Raw genomic sequence first — 23,733 nt, forward strand, 5'->3', positions numbered from 1 at the left:
CTTAAAAACCTCCCATGGGAACCCATTTCATGGTCAAACAGCTTTTACTGTCAGAAAGTTCTTCTGGATCTCCTTTCTTGTGACTTGAATCCATTGTATTGTGTCCTACCCTCCAGAGCTTGTTCCATTTTCCAAGTGACAGCCCTTAAGATATTTGAAGACGGCTGTCATTTCTCCTCTCTCATAAGACTAGTTTTCCAGACCCTTGAACATATTGGTTGCCCTTCTCTGAACACATTCCAGCTTGTCAATATCCTTCTTAAATTGTAGAGCCCAGAACCATAAACATTATTCCATGTGTGGTCTGGCCAAGACAGAATAGAGCAGAACTATTACTTCCCTTTCAGCCATCAATAGATATTTGCAAATCAATTATCTCCCCTCCATGTTCCCTTTCATAGCTAATGACCGTGAAACCTAACCGTGTCTAGTCAGAAATAAGCCTCTTTGAATTCAGTGATGCTTACTCCCAGGTAAGTGAGGTTAATATTGTAGCCACTCTCTCTAACTTAGTTTCACAATCTCATTCCCCTCATTCAGGCATCAGGGAAGGGTGGGAGGAGAAGAAAAGGAAAAGTTTAATTTTAAAATGAGTTTTTAGAATTAGCAGTCAAATTCAGATGGTTCTCCCCACTTTGACAAACAGGCTAGGACTTTGAGGAGCAGAGATAAAATCTACAGCTAACAAGGGATAATTTATTTTCATATGTAAAGAACAATAATGAGTGATGCATCCTACTGGTTTTTGAAATTCACAGTAAGAAGCAGAAAAAAGACCGTCATCCTAACCCTACTTACCTGGGAATAAGCTTCACTAAATTCAATGGAATTTACTGCTGAGGAGACATGCTTAGGAGTGCAGTCTTAAGTGCACATCAGCTGCTTTTGGCAGCAACCTTCAGAAACTGGAAGAGTGTAAATAACATACATTGCAAATTAGTTTAAATATCTATTTACCTGTAGGCCTAGCAGGGGTTTCTAATACAGCCCACAGTGTCATTTCCCCCAAAATCACACCCAGCTACTCCATGATATATCCTAGGTGGGGCAAGGAAAATTGGTGGCTGCAAAGGAATAATCAGGACCCCTGAAGTGCACTCCTGGTTGTTCCTTGGCAAGCAAGATGTGCTGTCAGTACTGAACAGTTCCTTGACACATACAGCAAATCATTTGCCTGCATGGTTGGATTGCATACAGGCAAAGAAAGCAGTAGCCATTCATTTGCCCCTGCAGTTTGATTTCAAACCACACAGACAAAAGAAGCATAAGAGAAACACTTCCTTTGCCTGTGCAGTTTGAAAGCAACCTCCCTGCTTTCATTTGTCTGCACAATTTGATTTCAAACCACAAGGGCAAAGGAGAATGCTTCACCTCATGTCATTGTGATGCTCTGCCCACATTTCAAACTAGCCCATAGGAATTGGGAGAGGTCTGGATTAAGCCTGCTGGGCAGATCCAGTTCCCATTCCTGTTCTAAGCAATAATTCTTGGAGTGGTTGGTCAAGCTGGAGTTCCTGAGCAATTGCATAAGTGAGAACAAGCGTTGACCATTCAGAGCAACTTTCATTTTATAGACAGATATCCCCCCCCCCCCACACACACACCTGCCTTTCACATTGATCCATGTTTGGGCAAGGGATAACTTTCATTGCTGACAGAACTGGTCACTAAAAGCGCCCCAGCTCAGTCTTCTATAAGCACTGCTTTTAAAAACAAATCAGAGGGTGTAGTCTGTCACTCACACCAAGCTAACAAGAGCAGAAGCTGTGACAGCTGTCTTGTAAGCCCTGACAAACGTGTTGTGTTTTAAGCTCAGCATTTATGAAAAGTGTTGTCATCCCCTCTCCCCGCTGCCCTCCCATAAAAAAGGCTTCATATATATATAAAAGAACATTTTCTCACTTTTGCAAGGACATATACTGTACTGCATAGCTGTTCTAGCTTCCCCATTTTGTGGTGGGATAAATGAAGCCAAACCAAACTGTCAAGTAGAAATTGCTACTTAAATTAAAAAATCAGTTTACTATCCCAATCCCCATGAGAATCTGCACAGAAGCATAGCTGAGTGACAGGTGAGCTTTTGTGTAATGAGTAGGAATTGGGGGTGGGGAAGATTTGGTTCAATCGGCATTTTAACTGTGAACTAAAACACAGCTAGTCTTTGAAACTCTCACTTCTCCAAATGTTGCAGTGTAATTCTCCAACCAAAAATTGTGTACAGAAATTCACATTGCCCTTTAATATTTAGGGGAAAGTATGCATTAAAGTACACACATTAGTGAAAAGAATGCATTATATTGGGGAGAAATTGCTTTACAAAAGTCTGTATATTATGAAAAATGCATACTAAAATCCTGATAGTTTTTTTGTGGGGACTTTTTAAAAAAGCAAATTAGTGAGTGAACTGAATTTCAGATTAGAAAAATGAGAACCTGAAAGGAACAAAAATTAGCAGGTGCATCCATCCTTAATAGTGAGCAGGGTTCATCACTCCTTTGCCAATTGCTGTGGCATAGATCTTGAAGAATATGCCTCTTTTTCTTTGAGGTCTTCACTCTACTTGCTCTACTCAACTCACTCTACTCACAGGTGCCCAAATCTGTTATATTAAAACTGTTCAGTAAGTTTTTGCCAGACAGATCTGTTTGTTGCTTTCAAAGAATTACCAAACTGTAAATACAAGAATTCTTGATAAGAGAATGCTCTCATTTGTAGGAAATTCATGTCATAAGATGAAATGGAAGTCTTACAAAAGTATTTTGCACTCTGGATAACACATTTTCCATATAATTACTGCTGAGACGGGGGGGGGGGAGAGAGATTTTGGCAATTGGATAGTGTGTGCACATTTTTGTCCTCCTTCCCTTTGTCTCCCCAATCCTCAGCTCTGAAACAACAATATTCCACAAGCTTATTTGGTTTCTGGTCCACAGGGCATCTACAACCATTAGATCATCCAGAATGTGATCTGTTGATCTCATGGGCATATGGACCAAGTCAGTAGTTTAGAAAATGTGCATCTAGTAGCAAATTTTTGCCACTTTTGAACTCTGTACATACTAGGCAGAAATGTGGACATCACCACTATGGATTCATGTGGTCAGCAAGCCAGGAGTTGTGCTATGACAGTCTCCACTAAGTTGGTGCCTTCTAGATGTTTTCTAGTAAAACTCTCACTAAAAAGCACAACTGGCTGGAGATAGGAGGAATTATAGTCCAAATAACCAGAGAGCAACAGGATGCTGATGGCAGTGCTATGATAACACTAAGATATCATCTTTGCCAGCTTTTCATAGCAATGGAGTATTTTTTGAGGAAAATATAGGGCTAAGGGAATTTATTTTCACGTAACAAGTTATAAAATGGCATGTAATGTTGGTTGTGCTATATTAGATTGGCTTCAGTTTTAATTTGGGGGTTTTTGTATTCCTAGCTATATGCTGCACTGCTCCTTAATCCTAAACATTATGAGCATTGCTGGGGGTTACTACCAGTGTATGGAGCCTTAAAGGGGGGGGGGGGAGAGAGAGAGAGAGAGAGAGAGAGAGAGAGAGAGAGAGACTCTCTTTGGATTGTCTGATTAGCTCTATGCGAACACTAATTGATTCCAAAACACAGACTAAAAATAGCTGCGTATGCAGTGTCTCATTTTGTAATCTGAGCTGTAGAAGAACTTTGGAGGGAAATAACCTTTGATCTATATGATGGGACTGGCAGAACAAGATTATAATTAAGTGTTTTGGTGGCATCAATAGCAGTTTCTGTTTTGGTGTACAAGCCTAAAGTTGCTCTGGCTCTTTTAAACTTCTGCTGCAAATTGACAGCTACATGCAACTCATTTTATTGTTTTCCTGTTCTACCTACCTGTGTATGTGTATGTAAAAAAACAATGTGAGCTTCTTTGGAGATCATAGGTGATGAATCCATTAAGTGTAAATTGTGGACCACAGCACACCGCACCAGATAATTTACCTATTCTGTCAAGAGCTTCACACCACACGTGGACATTTGTGCACACACACAAAACCCATTTGTGATGCCTGCCTTGGTCTGCAAGAAGCAGTATATAATTGTTCTGTTAATTAGATTTTTAAAAAAAAAAACTTGTGGATGCCTTGAGTGAAGTATTCTCCAATGCTCAATATGGTAGAAACTTCCTCCAGAAAATGAACTCTTTATGTAGGTGATCATTAATCCAGCTTTGTGAGCAGAGTATTCCTAGCAGGAGACTATTGCTTATTCTTTCTACCCAAGTTGCTTTGTCCTTCACTCGGATGTTTCTCCTCTCCCTCCAGTTATCTCCTGTGGAGATCTGCCTGTACCACCCAATGGGAACAAGATTGGGACCCTAACCATTTATGGTGCTACTGCCATCTTCTCCTGCAATACCGGTTACACCTTGGTGGGCTCACGTGTGCGGGAGTGCATGGCAAATGGCCTCTGGAGTGGATTGGAAGTGACATGCCTAGGTAGGTGCTTGAGTAATGTTTTGCTGCTTTTGAGCCGCTAAACTGCACGTTGTTTGTAACTCTGATGAACACCATTAAAGCTGTATTTCTGCAGCATGTAGATTTAGAATGGAGGCTGCAAGCTTAAATCATGCCAATAGATGAATCAACTGAAGCATTGGTTGATTAATCTCTGGTTGCCATTGCTAACCAGCTGGTATCTAAAATGCTAGATTAGCATGCACAGTAAAAGAAAATATGTGTGTTTTTTCTTACTTGCTTTACGGTATTTAGTTTGTTTGTTTATTTGTTTGTTAGATTGAAACGTACCTTGAACTTCTTTTATTATCTCTCCCTGCTGGGAAAAGCCAATGAATGATCTTAATAAAGCAACTAAGAGAATTGTCACAAATCTCTGCAGTCCTTCTGACTACCTGATTAGGATATTTCTAACATTCTTGTGAAAGAACGGTTGCTTTGAGAATTTCTCCTCAGATGTTGGGGTTACCTGATATTTATCCTTGGAGTGGGATCAATTTATTAATGATAAGTTAATGATATCAGTCAGATTCTTATTGTTTCTAGCCAATAGCCATTATAATAAAAATTTAAAAAGCAAGGCAATCCTGGAGTAAGTTCAACATAACAAGTTTTGAAACTGCAAATAATCTAAATTTAAAATGAGAAAGTTCCCCAAATCATTTAGATTTTTAAAAAATAAATAAATAAATCCATTTGACACTGATTTGGGGAAAAGAAAAAGTATGCTTTATGTTTCTCACTGCTAGCATTACCTTATATGTAACAAACTACCCTACATCTGCCATAGATGTATTAGAAATGACCTATTCTTCTAATTCTTTTTATTTCCAACCTTACGTCTGATTTGCAGGTGCCTATCCTTCTAGTATTTTTTTCTCTTAGGGGTAGGTAACCATTGTAGCGTCCTCTAGATATTTTGCAGTCCCACTGCCATTATCCCTGATCACAGCCTACACTGGTTGGGACTGATGAGAGTTGGGAGTCAGGAGTCAAGCAACATCTGGAAGGCACCACAACTGGGTACCCACACTAGTTTAGCACTTTATGGTCTACCTCTGCAAAATAAGCTCAAGTTCTTTTTCAAAACATACCCCAGGATTGCAATTATTTATACATTTTTACCTCTTGATTGTAGTAAAAAAGCAAGCAGTTTACAAAGAGATATTAAAATTATTAATAAAAACATCAAGTATAGGTTCAGAGGACCATATTCTGTTCTTAGGGTAAACCAGTAGCTCTGGCTGATTTTCCCCCCCCTGGTTTGGTCTCTGCCTAGCGGGTCACTGTGGCGAACCTGGCCCCATCGTCAATGGCCAAATAAATGGTGAGAACTACAACTACCGGGGCAGTGTGGTGTACCAGTGCAACCCTGGCTTCCGACTCATTGGGATGTCTGTCCGGATCTGCCAGCAAGACCACCGCTGGTCTGGAAAGACTCCTGTCTGTGTGCGTAAGTATGTTGCTATCTTTACTATAGAGTTGTGTGTGGTGCAGTGCATGTCCCATTAGAAAGGGGCAACAGGCAGGGTCAGCAGTGTTGGGCAACCAGTGGGCCCACTAGCAGGGACCCTGCTGGACCTGCATTTTGAAGGGGCAGAAAACTGTTCAGGATTTTGTGAGGCGGGGTAGGTTTACCATTGTAGGGATGGGGAAGAAATTTGGGTTTACTTTTCATCATGCGGTAAACCTACCTAATTCACACTTCAAACATGAACCAAAATGCAGAAGTCTTTCGAAATGTGCACCTCTCCAAATTTTGCAATTGCATTTCTCCAACCAAAAAACTACAGAAGAACGCAGGTATTTGGGGAAAGAGTGCATAAAGTTGCATGCACTCATAGAAATATTAGGAAAAAACAGGAATATATTAAGATAAATTGCTCCCTAAAAATTGTAGCATACAAAAGAAGTGTAGCAAAACGTATATGTTAGGAAAAATGCACACCAAGGCGTTGGACAAGTGGACTTTAAAAAAAAATAGCATGCTGATGCAGAAACATTGAAAACTGAACTTAAGATTGGAAAAATGAGAAACAGAAGAGAAACCACAGTTGGCACATCTGTGCATCTCTACTGGCAGCAGTGGTGGCAGCAGAATAATTTCTTTCCCTTTTTATATTTATATTTTTTAAAAGATCAATTTTGGTTTAAACTCTGTCACTGCTCAAGTGCTGCTCAGAGTAGAGCCATAAAAAATAATGGACCTAACTAAGCCAAGTTCATTAATTTAAATGAATCTACTCTGAGTAGGAGGGATGCGGGTGGCGCTGTGGGTTAAACCACAGAGCCTAGGACTTGCCGATCAGAAGTTCGGCGGTTCGAATCCCCGCGACAGGGTGAGCTCCCATTACTCAGTCCCTGCTCCTGCCAACCTAGCAGTTCGAAAGCATGTAAAAGTAGATAAATAGGTACTGCTCTGGCAGGAAGGTAAATGGTGTTTCCGTCCACTGCTCTGGTTCGCCAGAAGCGGCTTAGTCATGCTGGCCACATGACCCGAAAGCTGTACGCCAGCTCCCTCAGCCAGTAAAGAGAGATGAGTGCCACAACCCCAGAGTCGGTCACAACTGGACCTAATGATCCCTTTACCTTTACCTTACTCTGAGTAGGACTGACATTGGATAAGTTATGTTATGCTACTGTTTATTTGCATGCTACTTTTGGGCTGAAAAATCCCCCCGAGGGGGGATGCAAATGTTAAAATGCAAATGTTAAAAATTAAAAAACCGAAACCTTAACATTTCAAAAGTATTAGAAAACCAAATACATTCCGTTCCTACCAAAAGGGCAAAGAACATTCACTATTTATAAATGTTAAGAAAGAGCAAATGTAAATACTTAAGCATTAGTGGTGGGGCAAAGAAGGGGGAAGAACTTGCCCCTTGATGGTTCCAGGGGTCTCTCCCCTGCAGCAATCCTCTGTGCTTGAAAAAGTTTGTGCATAGCACCTCATTTCATTCTGTCCCTGTCCAAAAGCACCTATACTTCAGCCACACAGCAAGGGCGGACTGGCTAACATCTCAGCTTTCTCACGGCAGCCATAACCTGCGGTCACCCGGGAAATCCAACGAATGGCCTGACGCAAGGCAACCAGTTCAACCTGAATGATGTGGCCAAGTTTGTCTGCAACATTGGGTACCGCCTGGAAGGGACATCCAAGTCCCAATGCCTGGCAAACGGCCAGTGGAGTAATGCCCTTCCCATCTGCCGCAGTAAGTCAACCTTCTCTTCTTCTTTTCGTATAATGTCTTCGTGTCTGCATTTGTTAAACACATGTAAATCGATGTCAGGGCAAAAATATTTAATTTCACATATCCACTCATGAGGTCTGGACTGGTGGTGACAGACCAGGATCAAGAACTTGGGGCAGTAGTGGACCCAGCTGTGAAAAAGGAACTGAAAATAAAACTGCCAATATATCAAAATGCCATTTTACAGATCTGTGGTGCAACTGCATTTGGAGTACTGTGTACAGTGCGGTTCACCTCTCCTCCAAAAGGCTATTCTAGATTTGGAAAAGATTCAGAAAAAGGACAACCAGTATAATTCATGAGAAGGAATAAAAAGCAGATCAGGGTGGTGAAAGGGGACACTTCATCCTGGTATCTCAGGGGCCTGAAGTCTTGCCCCCCCCCCCAGACTACGCAAAGGAGAAGGGGGACAGGGAGGCCAAAAGAATGCAGGAGCAAAGGAGGAGAATAAGGTCTCACGCCTGAAGCTGGGAAGCATCAATGTATTTCATAAAGAATATGCAGTGCCTTTTTCTCACAAGAGCACAAAAATGAGTGAAGTATATTTAAAAATGGATATTAAAACCAACTGAAAGTGCCAAAGCAAATACTGAATAGCTGACTTTTGACAGAATATATAAATGATGCAGTATGTAACTATGGTGAAAATTGCTTTACCTTTCCAGGTTGTGAAATGTACACATTATCACTTACATGATGTTGCATGAATGTTGATCAGTAAATAGCTTGAGTTGTTCGTGACATTTTAAATAATTTATACTTTCTATTTAAAATTCTGATATTTATGGTGTGCCCATCCTTTCCTTCTTTCCATCCTCCCTCTGGACCAACTTCTTGAAGAGGTGCACAGCCCCCGACCCCCAACCCTGGTGATTTTCAGGAAGGGCTGAGAGTTGTTCTTTTTTAGTTGGGGGGTGAGTTTTGCAGATGGTTAAGAGATCGGGAGGGATGCTTTTGCATTTTAATACGTTGCTGACCAGTGTTTAATCTACTGATTATATCATTTTTCTATTGAAATTTGAATTGTTTTGGCAGCTTGATTTGTAAGCCACCTTGGTGGTATTTGGATAAAGGGATGTGTAAAAAAAAATGATTGCAGGAGGAATGAGTGCACATTTTCAAAGGTCATGTCAGCCAGGCACAAGTGGAGATATTTCCTATCTCAAGGCCCCTCAATGTTGTTCCTGTTATTCAGCCCTCCAGGGCTATTCTATCAGCTTGTAGCATTATATATTTTATTAAAGTTCACTTCTCGAATTCCCACCCTTTTGCCTTTCCCCCATCTTGGGCACACACACCCTTCCCTTCCTTTGTCTCCTTCCTTCCATATCCTTGTCAAATATTTCCCCGCACACACATCTTGACAAGGTCTTTTCTCTTGATTGGGGTTGAGGTTGGACCCCAATCCTGGAACAATCCCACTGGCAATGTATATTATTACCCTCCATTTAATTTCAGTGCATTGTGGAAAAGAAACCAAATTTTGGAAAAGTATGATGTAAGAATTTAACACCCTTTTTTAATTTTAAAAGAATATTTTCCCCTTTGTTACACCCTCTGTTTTTCTTTTTATTTATTTTTTCTGTGATTTGCTTGCAGTTGTAAACTGTACTGACCCTGGGCACCTGGAAAACAGCGTCCGACAAGTGCAACCAAGTGGGCCTCACAGATACAGCTTTGGAACAACTGTCTCTTACCAGTGCAACCATGGATTTTACTTGCTGGGCACCCATGTTCTTACCTGTCAGGGGGATGGCACGTGGGATCGGCCCCTCCCAGTGTGTCATTGTAAGTTCTTCAGTTTCCTTTAGAGGCTGAGTTCCCTTATGGTGGTACATGTTCTGAAAATGTCCCCCCCCCCTTTTCTGAGATGGTGATCTCCCACTACCACATACATATCATGTTACAGCTGACCAATTGAAATGTAGATGCCACCAACCAACCCAAATCTTGCTAAGGAAACTGGAGTTATTTGCTTAGTTGGGTCAAAGCCTGCAATGCACATTGGAAGGTTTTGACCAAACTTTCTCTGATGGATCTACTTGGAACACAGTGTTTGAGATTTTATCCAATTAAGATTCATGAATAATAAGAATGGTGAGCGGAGGAATATTTAGCTGTTTGATTTCAAGTAGTTAAACCTTTCTTAAAGTGAAGCTGACATCATAGAATCTGTACATTAAAATGGTTTGGGTGAGTAAAGAGATTAGAAAGCAGATGCACAACTTAGTGGTGAACGTTTAAGGTGGTTTGCAACAAACTTTGGATAAGCAATCATTTAGTATTCTCTATCCATCCCCTTTTGTTTGTTTGTGTTTGGCCCCAGCTTTGGGGCAGCGTATACAACTTCTCTTGGTGGGAATCCTCTTCACTTATCCCTCACTTCTGAGGGTTACTTGGCCTCCACCCATGTCAGTCATTTTGCAGGCCCAAGGGAGGGAGAACTTCAATCTCCTCTAATATTTCCTGTAAGTTACAAGGGCGAGGAGTAATTAGTCACTGAAGAGGATGACCAGAGATAGAATCATAAAACTGTAGCATTGGAAAGGAGCCAAAGAGCCATATAGTCCAGCTCCCTGGAATGCAGGAATCAATGTCTGTATGGCACTAGAGAAGTTTGTGTGTTTGATAACTTAATAGCAACAGCAACAGATGATGGAGAAAAGGCAACTAGCACCTTACGTTTCTCTGTGTGCTTGCCTGACAGGGGCAGAGGGCTACTTTTGATGCCCAGACTTCTCAGCCTCCTCCTCTTGCCTACTAGAGCTAAAATCAGCTGTAGTTGCACATAGTTGTAGAAGGTGTGTAGAAGGTGAAAGCTGAAAGTATCTCCAAAATTTAATGTATGGAACCCACGTATACATATAAACCCCTGAAAAACTGGACCAGCGGATAGGATTTAGGAATGGATAAATCTGTCTTTTTTCAGTCTGTATCATGTTCGCATGTTTCCCCTGTCCCATTCCATTTCTGCTCATTTTTTTTAAAAAAGTATATCCATACATATTCTTAAATGTGTAATATCTACCGAAAATGCAGTTTTAGATGTGTATATCAGTACAGATAAACTTTTGAGTGAAGCACTGCAAAATAGCAAAGTTCAAATTTGAACATTCGTCTAATAGGTCCATATCTTGTCATTTAATTCACAAAAATACAGGTCCTCAGCCATCATCCCTAGTAGAATTAGGGGGCAATGGAGACAAGAGCAGTCCTGCTTAGACAATATTTTTCTTCTTAGGACAGACACTGGTTGCACCAACAAATTAGAAAATCATTACTGCCTGAGAAAAGTTACCAACCAGGACAGCCCAACAGCTTTACATTTCATAAAGCTGAGATGGTCCAAAGTCTCACCCCTTTTGAACAAGTTTTAGGGTTTTTTTAGTTTTATTTTTTCCTCTCCCTTCTTCCCCTCACGTTAAGCAGTTTTTTTAAACACACGCACACACATTTTTGCACCTTTTGTTTTCCCCATGTTATCAGCATGCTACCTTGCCACTGTGTGCAAACCATGGGAAATTGATAAGTGAATCCCACATTGGTATTCTTAAGGGTGATGGGTAAATATTGGACAAATGGCGTTAAACAACTGCTCTTTGTAAAACTGAAGCAACCAGCAAGCAACATTTCTGGGGAAATGTGAAGATTCCTACACATCTGAGAAATTTCAATGAAGTGAAAGGAGTTTTGATGAAACTGGAGCAACCTCTCAGAGGTTACTGTATACCTAAGACCTGCGGAAAACACTAAAGCAGGTTATTAGAAAAGTCCTGCCTCTCACCAGCAACATATATGACCTTTTGGGAAGCCTGGAATTGGTGAAGAATATCTCCACACAGTGGGGAAATTTCAGAAGATCTGAAAGTAGAACCACTCAGCAATTTTACCTAAGGCAAAATTCTGAGGTGAATCTGGAGGTTTGTGCTTGGCGTTTTATATGCAGGGTGTTAAAGTGATTGATGGGATTATAAGCAATCAATAAGTAAGACTAACAATATTTATCAGGGCCTTGATGGGTGGGTGAAGGGATTGCACAATCCCATTCTGGGATACTGCTGGGGAAGGGAGTGTTGCCTTGGAAGTTCATCAGAGGCTATACCCTGTTCCGGGTGAAGTCTATTGAGAAAGCAGGAAAAGTGGAGGAGGCTTTGAGGCAGGGGAGTGGAGCCACAGACAGCTTCAAGAGGAGCTGGGAGAAATTCATGTTCGAGCCTGTCCTGTTCTGAGGAAGTATACAGGGAGGACTGGGAAGGCAGAACCAGTGGTGTAACATAGTGGGGGCCACAGGGGCTGTTGCCTCAGGGGCAAAATTTCAACACCAAGTGCTGCCTCAATACTGCTGCATGCTTCCCTTGCTGGGTTCCATTGAAAATGGCTTCTCCATGCAAACCAGGATGTGACCTCTCCAGACAATACAATGACTCTTCTTTTCTTACCTCTGTGGCTGGGTGATGTGGATGCTGTTAGGCAGTTGAATGTGCATGTGTATTCTGTGCCTCCCTCCCACCCGCCCCCGCCATGCAGCCTCGGACACTGGCCGCCCACACTACACCACTGGGCAGAACAAGAGTTCAGGCACAGAAGCAGAACCATGGATAGCTTTGAACAAAGCAAAGCACTTTTAAGGGTTGTTACAGGCACTGAATGGCAACAGATGAGGATGCCAGTCCAGCAAAGTTCAATAGCTACCTGGAAGGAATACACTGCAGGCATGTCATGACTTCTAAGGCTACCTGCAAACAGAGAGCCATTAGTACTTAAAGTGGCTGCACTTGATTCTTCAGATTGACTGAGGTGAAGCTGGGGATTCTTTGGCTCTGCTGTAGGTTTGGAAATGGAGTCCTCAGAGCCTTCTCTTGATTGTAGTGGTCTTGACCTACCATCATGACAAGAGCCCTAGCTTGAGCATATTTTGAAAGTGATGCCTCTGGGAGTTTCACAACAGATTGAGGAAGCCAGCAAAGCAAAAAGGTCCTTTCCCTACTGTAGCAAACGTAACAACCAGACTCGCCTATCCTAACAGCCTAGAACATCATTTTAAAAAAACAACCCTTAAATGCAAACAAAAACAAACACCCTAAAAAAATTAGAAAGCTGGAAATTCAGAAGGTACTTATTTATGTTTTCATACCAGCACTTTTCAGTGGCTTGTGTGTATGTGTTGATAGATTAGATTGAGAGAGAGAGAGAGAGAGAGAGAGAGAGAGAGAGAGAGAGAGAGAGGCTCCACCCTCCGGCTTAAGGTTGCTGTCTTAGAAAAGCTGAGAGAGGAAAGGCTGTGTAGACGAGTCTTCAGAGACCTGCTAGGGAGATTCCACTCCCATCATGATAGCTCCATTGCTATTACAGCAAATGAAGAACCCAGAAGAAGAAGGTGTTGTTGTGGAAGAGAGAAATAATCACTTGGAAGGGACTCATTTTTTATATCCTGATATTCTCCCCATTTCTCAAGTGGGGAGCCTTCTCCTACTTAGGATACACCTCCAAAGAAATTGCTGGGAGTTCTAGTAGGACCTGTAAGAAAATGTCACAGTGTTGTTTTTTAAGGAACCTTTATTCTATTTTTAACAGAAAATAGCAGCAAGTAGGCAACAATAAAGAAAAGAAAAACATACAGGGAAAAGGGGGGAGGAGAAAACAACAGTAACCTGTGCATTGTTCCAAGCTTGGGTGTTTTCTGAAAGAAAAGGTACAGAGACAGCATATAGGTATCAAACTATATCAGCTATAGGTATCAAACATCCCAAACTTGTAGAGGTTATTGTTGAGAGAAGGTGGTGCATGTTGTGTAGGATATGAAAGAATGTCATACCATATAAAAAGAATTTAGAGATTCTGGTCCCTGCCTAAATTTCAGATTATGAGTGATTTTCCTCCCATCTGTCCAATATGAGACCCTAAGCCATTTTCCACTGGGTTGCGAAAACAAGGTGAGTTGCTAATATCATATAAGTCATGAATTCCTTTCATAATGTGCTAGCATTTTCATCATCAAATACATTTAATACCATCAGTTGAGAGCAACCAATAAGCCATCCCACAGAAACTGTACACATTTCAATGTGAACCCGAGCCCAAAACTGTTTTACCAGATCACAGTCCCACCACAGGGGCAAAATGGTGGGCAAGACCACCGTCAGAGTAACTTCAGCATGTGTCCTCTAATAAAGCTGGATCCAATTTTTAGTGGGTGAGTTTCCCCTATTTTGTTCTTGTCTTGACTCCAGATTATTTTACCTACATCTGACTTTTACATAATCACATGTAAAAAAAATCCAACAACGACCCCAACAACTTTGATTAAGGAGCAACCAATTTGTCTGATTGTTATTAAAGAGTAGCTTTAATTATTAGTGGTTGAGTAGCAGAGTAGAAATCCTATAAAGGGGTAGAGACCTTTGACTTTCCAGTTCTTAAATTGTGCTTCTCTACCTGATTGAGAAAAGAGCAGATGGTATGCTATCGGAATTACCGTAGAAATAATCTATGCCAATTTAATCTGCCATTTTTTTCCCAGACTTGTACTGTGCTCTCTGGAAATGGGCTTGATAAAATTATTTAGCCTTTTTGAGTGTATCAGTTGAAAAGGTAGTGCTTGAAATGAGGTATTGATAATTAATTTTCTAATCTACCCATTGCCTGTCCCATTCACCTTAAGCAGTTGTAGAATGCGATTTGCTGCTTTTTTTTTTTTAGTTGTAGCCAAGTGTAGGATACCATCAATTTTCATACATAAACAAAAGGGCCATATTGTATTTTATCTGCTTGTAACTTATCAGTGGCAGGTCATGTTTCTGTCTCAGAATCTTGGCAATCAGAGTGCTAAGATTCATTTTTTTGTCACAAATTTATCTCTGGTAAGAGAGACCCCCCCAAAAAAAAACCCCAAACTATAATAGCCCTAGATATTGCTGCATTTTTTGGTTTGGGCTTCAGTGTGCTTTCTCTATGTCAGAATGATTGACAGGGACGTCAGGTAAATCTGTTGCCCACCAGGTTATCAGAAAATTCACATAGCCAGGCAGATCTGAACAGAGGAACACTACCTCATCCATCCATACCCCTGGAGTTTGGATTTCTCTACTCATCTATTAGGCTGATGAATATTTCAGGGTTCCATTGCTCAGGCACGGTTTGAGCATAGAGTAAGGCTTACTTGGAGGAAGACCCTGTCTAAGGTCATGGGAAGAGGCATTTGTAGTGACTGGCCTCACTACAAAAATGTACAAGTAAGGCAAAATTCCTGTTTAAAACCAGTTGGTTCCAACAGCATCAGTTAATGGCTGGCATCCACATGTTTATATAAGGCATTTCAAATGGAGTTAATATATCTAATTTTTGTGGTAAGGGAGAGATTATTGCTACATTCCAGCAATTTCTAGTTTTAAAAGACCCTGCTCAGGAAGGTGAATTATGCATTTGTGAAATCTGGCACATTGTACGTTGTTAATCCTTAGAAGTGCTGTCGCTGAAGCAGGTTTTTAGCTTAGATGTAATTCCTGGAGGATCAGTTATTAAATTATTTGCTACAGCCTGATTTCTTGCGTTGGCTGTCAGAGCATCGGGCTGGAAATCTTGGCACGGTCTCACTCACAGCTCAGTGCCAGGGTCTTAAAAGACAAAACCAAAAATGCTCATGTAGGCAAACACATTAGTTCAATCTTTTATTTGTTATTAAAAAGTACATTTTGCATATTCCATCTGGATGTTGCCAATAACATTTTTAGAACCCATCAAAAATGGGAGAGGGGATGGGGGAGGCTTCCATGGCTAACATTCCTTTCATGTTAAGAACCCTTCAACTTGAGAACAGATTCATTGACTCTTGCAGAAGTTAGGATGTTTGTCAATAGCCAGCCTACCACCCTCTAATTGCTGAGATAATATGGTGGTGCTGCATGGCTTTTTAAAAGCAGTTTTAGACTAGGCAGCACTTGGGACCTGCCTCTGTTAATTTCTTCAAGAACAGCAATCTAACTGGACAAGTGCAAATGAGTTCACACAATCAAACAGAATAAACAATCACGTATGAACATAGGGAGCTGACTTATACTGGGTCAGAATTGGTTCATCTAGCTCAGTATTGTCAGCACGGAAAGGCAGCAGCTCTCCAGGGACTCTGGCTTTCTCAACCTTACCTAGAGATACTGGGGATTGAACCTGGGACCTTCTGCCTGCAAAGCACGTAAGTTGTCACACCGTGTTGGCGATTGGAAAGTTTGGGACCAGACCAAAAGGAAGCAGGCTTGCACCTAGCCCAGGACTGATGAGAGATAGACCCAAATCTCTTCCTTGTTGGGACATTAAAGCAGGCCTTAGGCTTCAGCTCCCTGATGATGCCCCCATTTCCATATTGCTTTCCCTAAACCAGAATGAGATGCTAGTGTTGACTGCACCATTTCAAATTATAGGACAAGGGAAGGGTGCCAAGTACCATCCTGTACAAGTAGCTTGCCAGCCGCTGAATCCCTATGGTTACTTTTCATATTCAGACTATTTTAAATTGTTTTTATCAAACATATAATACATGAGACCAAGGGACAGACAATAGAAGGAAATTCTAATTAGAAAAGTTCATGAATCTGCTTAACAGAGAAAGTTTAATTAATAATTATCTCAACAATAAACTAAGTAGTTGTAATCTAACACTTAAAAATACAATTTAAAATTGTTAGGATTAAAATGTTACATTTCTTTAAAAGGAGTTATTTTAATCTTTTGTTCATACATACAGAAATTCAATGTACGAACTCTAAGGGAATCATAAACTGGAGATTAAAATAAAGCTGCAACCCTAAGCACCCTTACTTGTAGTTTAACTCTGTCAAAATCAATAGGATTTTCTTCAGAGAAAGTATGTTTAGGATGGGAGTGTTAATGTGAAATTTACCATTATTTCTCTTTTAGAAATAAAGATCTATTTCCACCCAGTGCATTTTGCCTTCCTTTGCCCAATAGCTTCTGGTGCTTGTACTGGTGCTGCCAGTGGCATAGACTAGGCTGAAGGGTAGTCATGGCATTAACACTTGGCAACCTGGAATAGCTGCCAGGGACCAACTGCCCCAGCAGGACCCACCAGAGTTCACATCTGATGTGGACCCTCCATGCTCTGCAGCTAGGTCTATGAGCTACCATTTTAATTTCCCAGAATGCTGCAGCATTCCCCCTCAAACTTGAAGCTAGCTGTGTCTGAGAGCTAAGACAGGACAAACTGAAACTCCTCCAAGACATAGCCTTCTTGGTGTGCTAGTTTTGCATATGTAGGGAATAAGTTTCCATACATAACTACACACACAAACACACACCTGCAGTCTAAAATGGCACAGACCACCAGCAGATATATCACCTTCAGTTTATGCTCATGGCTTTAAGGACTAATAACACCATCACATCTTTTTCTTACTTTGTATATTGAACTATGGTCAAATCAGTTTTAATTCCCATATTCACTGAACTTCAGGATGTTGACATGGCCTTCTAGGTGGCCTGCATGGACTTCTGAGTTTTTGTTTCCACTGGGTTGAACTAGATGATCCTTTGGGCCCCTTCCAATGCTACAATTCTATGAGTCTATGTTATCAGTCCATTTTAGGAAGATGTGTTGGGCGATGTTGAGGGAGGCATGAGCTGGATTTCCCATTGAAACACAAATTGAAACCCACCGGAAATGTCAGCTCAGGTTGGGCTTACCTTATGAGAAATGGTTCTATCAATTGACTACTTTTGGGTTAGGACCAAAACTGCCAACACTATTGATGAGGTGGCTTTCCAGTTTGTGCCCTTTGAATGTGCTGGAAGGCTAATGCTGTGTCTGCTCAAAACCTTCTTGTCCCCCTCCCACCTTGTTTCAGTGGTCTCCTGTGGTCATCCTGGATCCCCGCCCCATGCCCAGATCTTGGGTGATGTCTACACAGTTGGCTCTGTGGTGCGTTACAGTTGCCTGGAAAGGAGAAGCTTGATTGGCAATTCCACCCGTATGTGTCAGCTTGATGGGCGCTGGAGTGGGTCTCTCCCTCACTGCTCAGGTGGGAAGACTTGGCCACATGGCACAGTTGAATGCTAATCATGGTTTTATTTATTGCCTCCTTAAACCACAAGGTCACCAACTGCAGTTGTTTATTTCCTTCCTGCTTTTTTATCCAAGTTGGCCTTTAGAAAAAAAAATAATTAGGACGGTTGTAGACAAATAGATGGATGACTTTGAAATTGGATGTTGACAGAAGAAAAAAATCATCCATCTGCCATCTGGAAAAAAAAATGAGGTGGTTGCACAGAGGTGTTGTGTGAGGCAGTTCAAAGTAGAAAGAGCAGCAAGGGGGAATGGGCAGGGCAACAGACCATTGGAAAGTGGGCTGAGCCATTTGCTAAATGTGAGAGCAAAATAATTGCCCTTTGGCTCAGACCTGTGCTTCACCTAGCCCTGCATTCTATTTCCCACAGTGGCCTGCCAGCTCATAGAAACAATGTGTTGCCTTTGGCCTATAGCAGCTGGTACTCAGAGGTCCATCTAAACAAGGAGGGGAGCCATCAGTTCAGATGGGCCTTCTGGGGCTTGGTTTCCAGTGCCTCTGGGAAGCTTGTAAGCAGTGTAAAAAGAACATGGCATTGCCACCCCAGCATCTGGTAAACATGTTGTAGGATGTCCTACATGTTGTAGGATGCAGTGAAGACAATTGTGATGAAAGGGGAGGTGTTCATTCCAATACAGCTTTCCCCCAACCTGGTGCCCTGCAGATGTTTTGAACCACAACTTGTGTCAGCCCCAGTCAGCACAGAGAAATGGGGAGGAGAGTAGATGAAGTCATGTGATAGAAAATATTGTTAGTGCAATTACACATACATACAGATTAGTTACAAGAGGGACTAGGGGGGATTATTCAGATGCTTCCCAGAAAATGAGAGTTTCCAGGAGGGACTTGTATGGGTCATGGGTTGGGAGCTCGTATTCCTCCCATGAGCCCCAGCCTTAGGCAGCAACATGCGGAGGGGCACAGGTTTGCCAAGTCTGATTTAGATGCAACTTGTGTAAAAAGAGAAAAAGAAATGGAAAGCCTCCCTGCTTGTGGCTCACTGATCTTTATTCTGGCAACGGCAAGCGAAAGGCCTAGCCTCACAGCACAGCTTGGGGAGTTGTGGGCCTTCAGATCACTTTCTGATTCTGTGAGCTCCCACACCAGAGGATGCTTTTATTCCTTGTTTGCAAACAAGTCATTTTACAAAAGATTTTTTAAGTTCCCATTAGGTGTTTACATGAGACACGGATAGTGCAAAGCTGCTAGGGAGGGTCTTGTAGCCCAGTCACAGAGCTGTGCCTTCAGAAGATCCCTGTTCAGGCCTTGAAAGAGATGGTGGCTTTCACTTGAGAAGCACAGTGTTCATGGTTTGCTGACTTTTGTGTTTGTAAAGCTAGTTGGTGGAAAGAGCCAATAACAGATGGTTGCCATGCCACAAAAGGAACAGGCACATCTCCATCTCTCAAGGCAATCCCGCAAGGTGGCCTCCTTGGCCTCCTTGCATACCTCTGTACTCTGCGAGCAAATGACTCGCTGGCTCAGTGGTATGTCTTTTTTCTTCACTGGATTCCCAATAAAGACAGCAGCTCTGAGTCAGTGAGGACAACAGGTGGCTTTGAAGCATCTTGTCATTTTCAGTTTGAGGAGACCAGAGCTGGCAAACCGAATGAAAAAATACCCAAACAGCAACAGCTGTTGCTGTGTACATCTGGCTGGGATTGTACTCAGAGCTACCCAAGGGTGTTCTTACACCTGGTGATTCAACCATTGGTGTGTCATTTCCATCCTTGTGTATGTACCATGTGAGCATATAAGACTATCATAGAATTCTATCAAAAACAGAAGTGGAAGTTTCCACTATTTGTGTTTTTGTTGCTGGTCTGGAACAGAAATCAGTATTCACTCACAACCCTTTTTTAAAAGCCCACAATTGATATGTAATTAATGGCTTTTTTGCATTGTTTTATGTTTTATTTACATTGAAATGAATGTAATGATGTTAAATAATCATATAAATTAATAGCTTCAATAAATCATAACGTAAATTACATTAAATAGCGGGCAACAGTATGAATTACATAGTATGTGGCAGAAACTACATTCTGGCAGAATGGAAACAATGTGGAATAGGATGAAGACAGGCTGAAATGGAAATCATCTTCTTACAACCCTACAAACTCAGAAGCAACTTTGCAAAATGCAGTTTTGGGCGCAGAATTCAGCTCTCTCAGAATACCGGCTTCCACATTTGTTCGATATTATTATTGATGTTATTACTGTTCAGATTTCTAGCCCTCACAGCTGCAAAAGCAGGCTTTAAAGTTTGTGGGCAATGCCTGCTGAAGTTAAGAGAGGTGACCCATTGATAGCCTATGTTCTACCTCTGAATACCAGTTTCTGAGAATAGCAAGTGGGACAAATGCTATAGCATCCCACTCTGGCTTTCAGACTGCTCACGAGCATCTGGTTGTTCATTGTACTAACAAGATGCTGGACTGGGTGAGCCTTGGCCTGATCCAAGAGGTCTCTGGTAGCTTTCTCCTAGGACTTTCTGCTTTCTAGCATCAGCTAGACGTGGAAAGAGAAATGAAAACGGGGGCTACCTGAATGACAGTACTTCTGCTTTCCTCTTGCCAGGAAGCCTCGAGGGACTGTGTGGCGACCCAGGAATACCTTCCCATGGTATCCGGCATGGCGGTAACGAGTTAAGTGTGGAGAGTACCGTCTGGTTCAGCTGCGAGCCAGGCTACACCCTCCGGGGTTCACTGCAGAGAATCTGCCAGGCCAACGGTTCTTGGAGTGGGACTCAGCCAGAATGTGAAGGTCAGTGCAGCGAATGAGCCACATAGAACACTACAAGCACAGAGGACCTGGGGGCGAGCTGCTGGTGGAGCAAATTATTTGGACAGACTACATACCCTTGTTCACCTCCAGGACATTTTTATATTAAAAGCAGTTTATAAATTATTAGTATTATTATTAAAAATGTTGAGGGAAGCAACTCCATTAGAGGCTTCTGTGTCACTTCATACCCACCAAGGGCACAGCAGCAGTCTAGGGCAGTGGAGCCTCTTTTCTGTCAAAGGCCTCGTGGCCCTTGGGGTAAATGTTTCTGCCATTCCGTTTCTTTTCTGCCTTCTCTGCCCCCACCCTTCTCTTTTTGCCCCCTTCTCTTTCCCCTTCCCTCCACCCCAGCCCACCCCCCCCCATGCTGATTAGGTTTTAGATTAGGTGAAAATCCTCGGAAACCTAATTACTGTGTGGGGCAGGGCAATTTGGCAATTGTGGCATCAATTAGAAAAATAGGCCCATTCTCACAAATGCAACTATTCTGTTTAAGCCTAGTTGCTGCAGTAGGGAAAGGATTAGAGGCAGCACAGCTCCACTCCCCCAACTGTCCCCCCCCCCAATGTGGCCTCCAGAAAGGTCACAAAAGGCCATAAGGCCACAGCCCACCGAAGAGGATGCTGGACTAAATGGGCCACTGGCCTGATTCCTCAAGATCTTCCTATGTCCTTAAAAATGCTGCATTGATTGATTTATAACACATACACAAAATGAGTCATTTCTAGAAATCTATTAATTCTTTCCTCGGTTTAGGCAGGCAGGAAGAAATTCAGTCAAAAGAAGGCTTTTGCATTTCCCCACTGCCATCTCACACCAGACTAATTTACATTAAACGTCCTGTTAGAAGCCTCCTAAACATTTATATGCAGATACTTATTTTTTTAAAAAAAAACATTTTGTGTCGACTGTTGTTACATATAGAAAAGAAGAAGCAAAATCAGGTAATCCGGTGTGATAAACCTCAGGCAACCTTTTCAGGCAGATGCTGTTATAGAAATACTTAAAAATCAATCAGCAGAAGCCACAAAAGCCGAAGAGAGGCAGGGAAACGACACGCAAGAAGACCCAAGCGAGCTCATGCATCTCCCTGGCTGATCAGAAAGCTGAGCACTTTGCAAATGAGTTGGAAATTTATTCTGAATAGATGTAGCCAATGATGCTGTGTCCCATTTATTAATATACTGGGGTCTGAAGGGTTTGATTCCTCCCCGTGCTATCAAAAATGTTCTTTAAAAAAATTTGCATGAGCTAGGGAGGAGTTATATACATTAATCCCAGGATAAATAACTTGTCAAGTTCAAAAGCAAGCAGGAATACAGATCCCAGGCAAGACTTTTTAATCACAGCTTTATGAATAATAGGAATATTATGTCCCTAATGCGGATCCTTTAATGTTAGGCGCTTACCGATCAGGGGACAGAAAGTAATTCATAGTGATGTGTAGTTCACGGGCTCTTCTGATTTGTATTCAGGACAAAGAGAGTGGAAGGAGAAGGTATTCGAAGGGCTGATGTCCAAACATGAATCACAGAAGGATGCTGTTAGCAGGCAACCCCAAAGAAAACCTCCTAGACCAGCTCTCTGCCTTTACTTTCCTGGGCCTGACCTGCTTTAAGCAACTCAGAGCTTCACAATGGCCATGACCTCCCTCTCTTCAGCAACTCATTCTTTATGGGCTGGAAACAGGGGTGGGGAAGGCAAAGAGGTTGGCACGGCACAAATGCACTGGCAGGAGTGGCAGATGGGCTTCCCCTGGTGCTTCCATCCCACGCCAGCCTCCCCAATGTCTCACTCTTCCCTCTCTTCCTCCCAGTAATCCACAGTGGCTCACCTGCCAGGAAGCTAGTTTCTGCGTCAAGTACCAGCTGCCCTCAGGTCCAGTGGAGGGCTATGGCCTGTCCGCAGCATTGAAGTCAGATTCAACTGTTAGTAAGAAAAAAAGAGACCCAGCATTTTAGCATGAATTATATGCTATCCTCGTTTTGCGTGGGAGTTACATTTGAGAACCATATGCACATTAGCAGAGCACACCTAAGCCTGCTCTGCCGTGTTCCGCCCCCCCACCCTGTTCCGCCCCTTTTTCATGACATCTTTATGACATTTTGGGGCTCAGCGCTGTGCCTAAATTGCCTGTACTCCTAACTCACACAGTTTTGTAGGCTATTCAGCCTAATATACACATTTTGGCAAACCAATTTTGTGTAACAAAATACATGAGTGCATTTTATTTTCATTACTACAGTGTATTTCAATGCACATTTTACCCTGTTTATAAACAGTTGTATACACATTACTTGGCTTGGGAACAGCATTGCAAAATCATAGTAGTGTAAATTTTGAAGGATGGTCGTGTTTTGGTTTGCGTTGTGCTTCGCGGAACTTGGATTAGGTAGGTTTGCCTTCATCTGCAGACCAAACTGGGTTTTTTTGTCCATCCATGCTTCTGCATAGACATGGTTAGGATTCAATTGTAAACCCCCAGACTTGTGGCAGTCTGGCACCAACCCCTATGACTTTAAAGCCCTGAACGGCCTCAGCCCAGTATACCTGAAGGAGCGTCTCCGCCCCCATCGTTCTGCCCGGACACTGAGGTCCAGTGCCAAGGGCCTTCTGGTGGTTCCCTCACTGCAAGAAGCGAGGTTACAGGGAACCAGGCAGAGGGCCTTCTCGGTAGTGGCACCTGCCCTGTGGAACGCCCTCCCAATGGATGTCAAAGAAATAAACAACTATCAGACTTTTAGAAGACATCTGAAGGCATCCTTTTTAGGGAAGCTTTTAATATTTGATGAATCATTGTATTTTAGTATTCTGTTGGGAGCAGCCCAGAGTGGGTGGAGTATAAAGCAGTTGGTGGGGAGATGCAGCTTCCCCTAGACCAACATCTCCTGCTGCCCCAAACCCTCTGCCTCCAAGTCATAGTGAAATGGCAGGGATGGAGAAGGGGCCGTAGCTCAGTGGTATGCAGAAGGTCCCAGGTTCAATCCTGAATGGCATCTCTAGGTAGAGCTGAGAGAGCTACTGCCACACTTGGTAGACCACGTTGAGCAAGATGCACCAATAGCCTCACTGAGCATAAGGCAGCTTCCTACATAGGAATAGCCTTCCTTCTGGTCTAGTTCATCTGCAGTGAAA

At 42.3% G+C, this 23,733-nt stretch overlaps 1 protein-coding gene across 11 annotated transcripts in view; it reads left to right on the forward strand.

The window, feature by feature from the left end:
• CSMD2 (CUB and Sushi multiple domains 2) overlaps window positions 1-23,733 on the forward strand; it is a 519,932-nt gene that overhangs the window by 477,231 nt on the left and 18,968 nt on the right. For all 11 annotated transcript variants that reach the window (XM_079985202.1, XM_079985205.1, XM_079985206.1 and 8 more), the window contains 6 exons: window positions 4,296-4,469; window positions 5,767-5,940; window positions 7,526-7,699; window positions 9,338-9,526; window positions 17,593-17,766; window positions 20,392-20,577. In XM_079985202.1, coding sequence (XP_079841328.1) covers window positions 4,296-4,469; window positions 5,767-5,940; window positions 7,526-7,699; window positions 9,338-9,526; window positions 17,593-17,766; window positions 20,392-20,577 — 1,071 coding nt within the window. The remainder of the gene's footprint in view (window positions 1-4,295; window positions 4,470-5,766; window positions 5,941-7,525; window positions 7,700-9,337; window positions 9,527-17,592; window positions 17,767-20,391; window positions 20,578-23,733) is intronic.

Source organism: Podarcis cretensis (assembly GCF_951804945.1).
Source record: "Podarcis cretensis genome assembly, chromosome: 8".
Classification (NCBI taxonomy): Eukaryota; Metazoa; Chordata; class Lepidosauria; order Squamata; family Lacertidae; genus Podarcis; species Podarcis cretensis.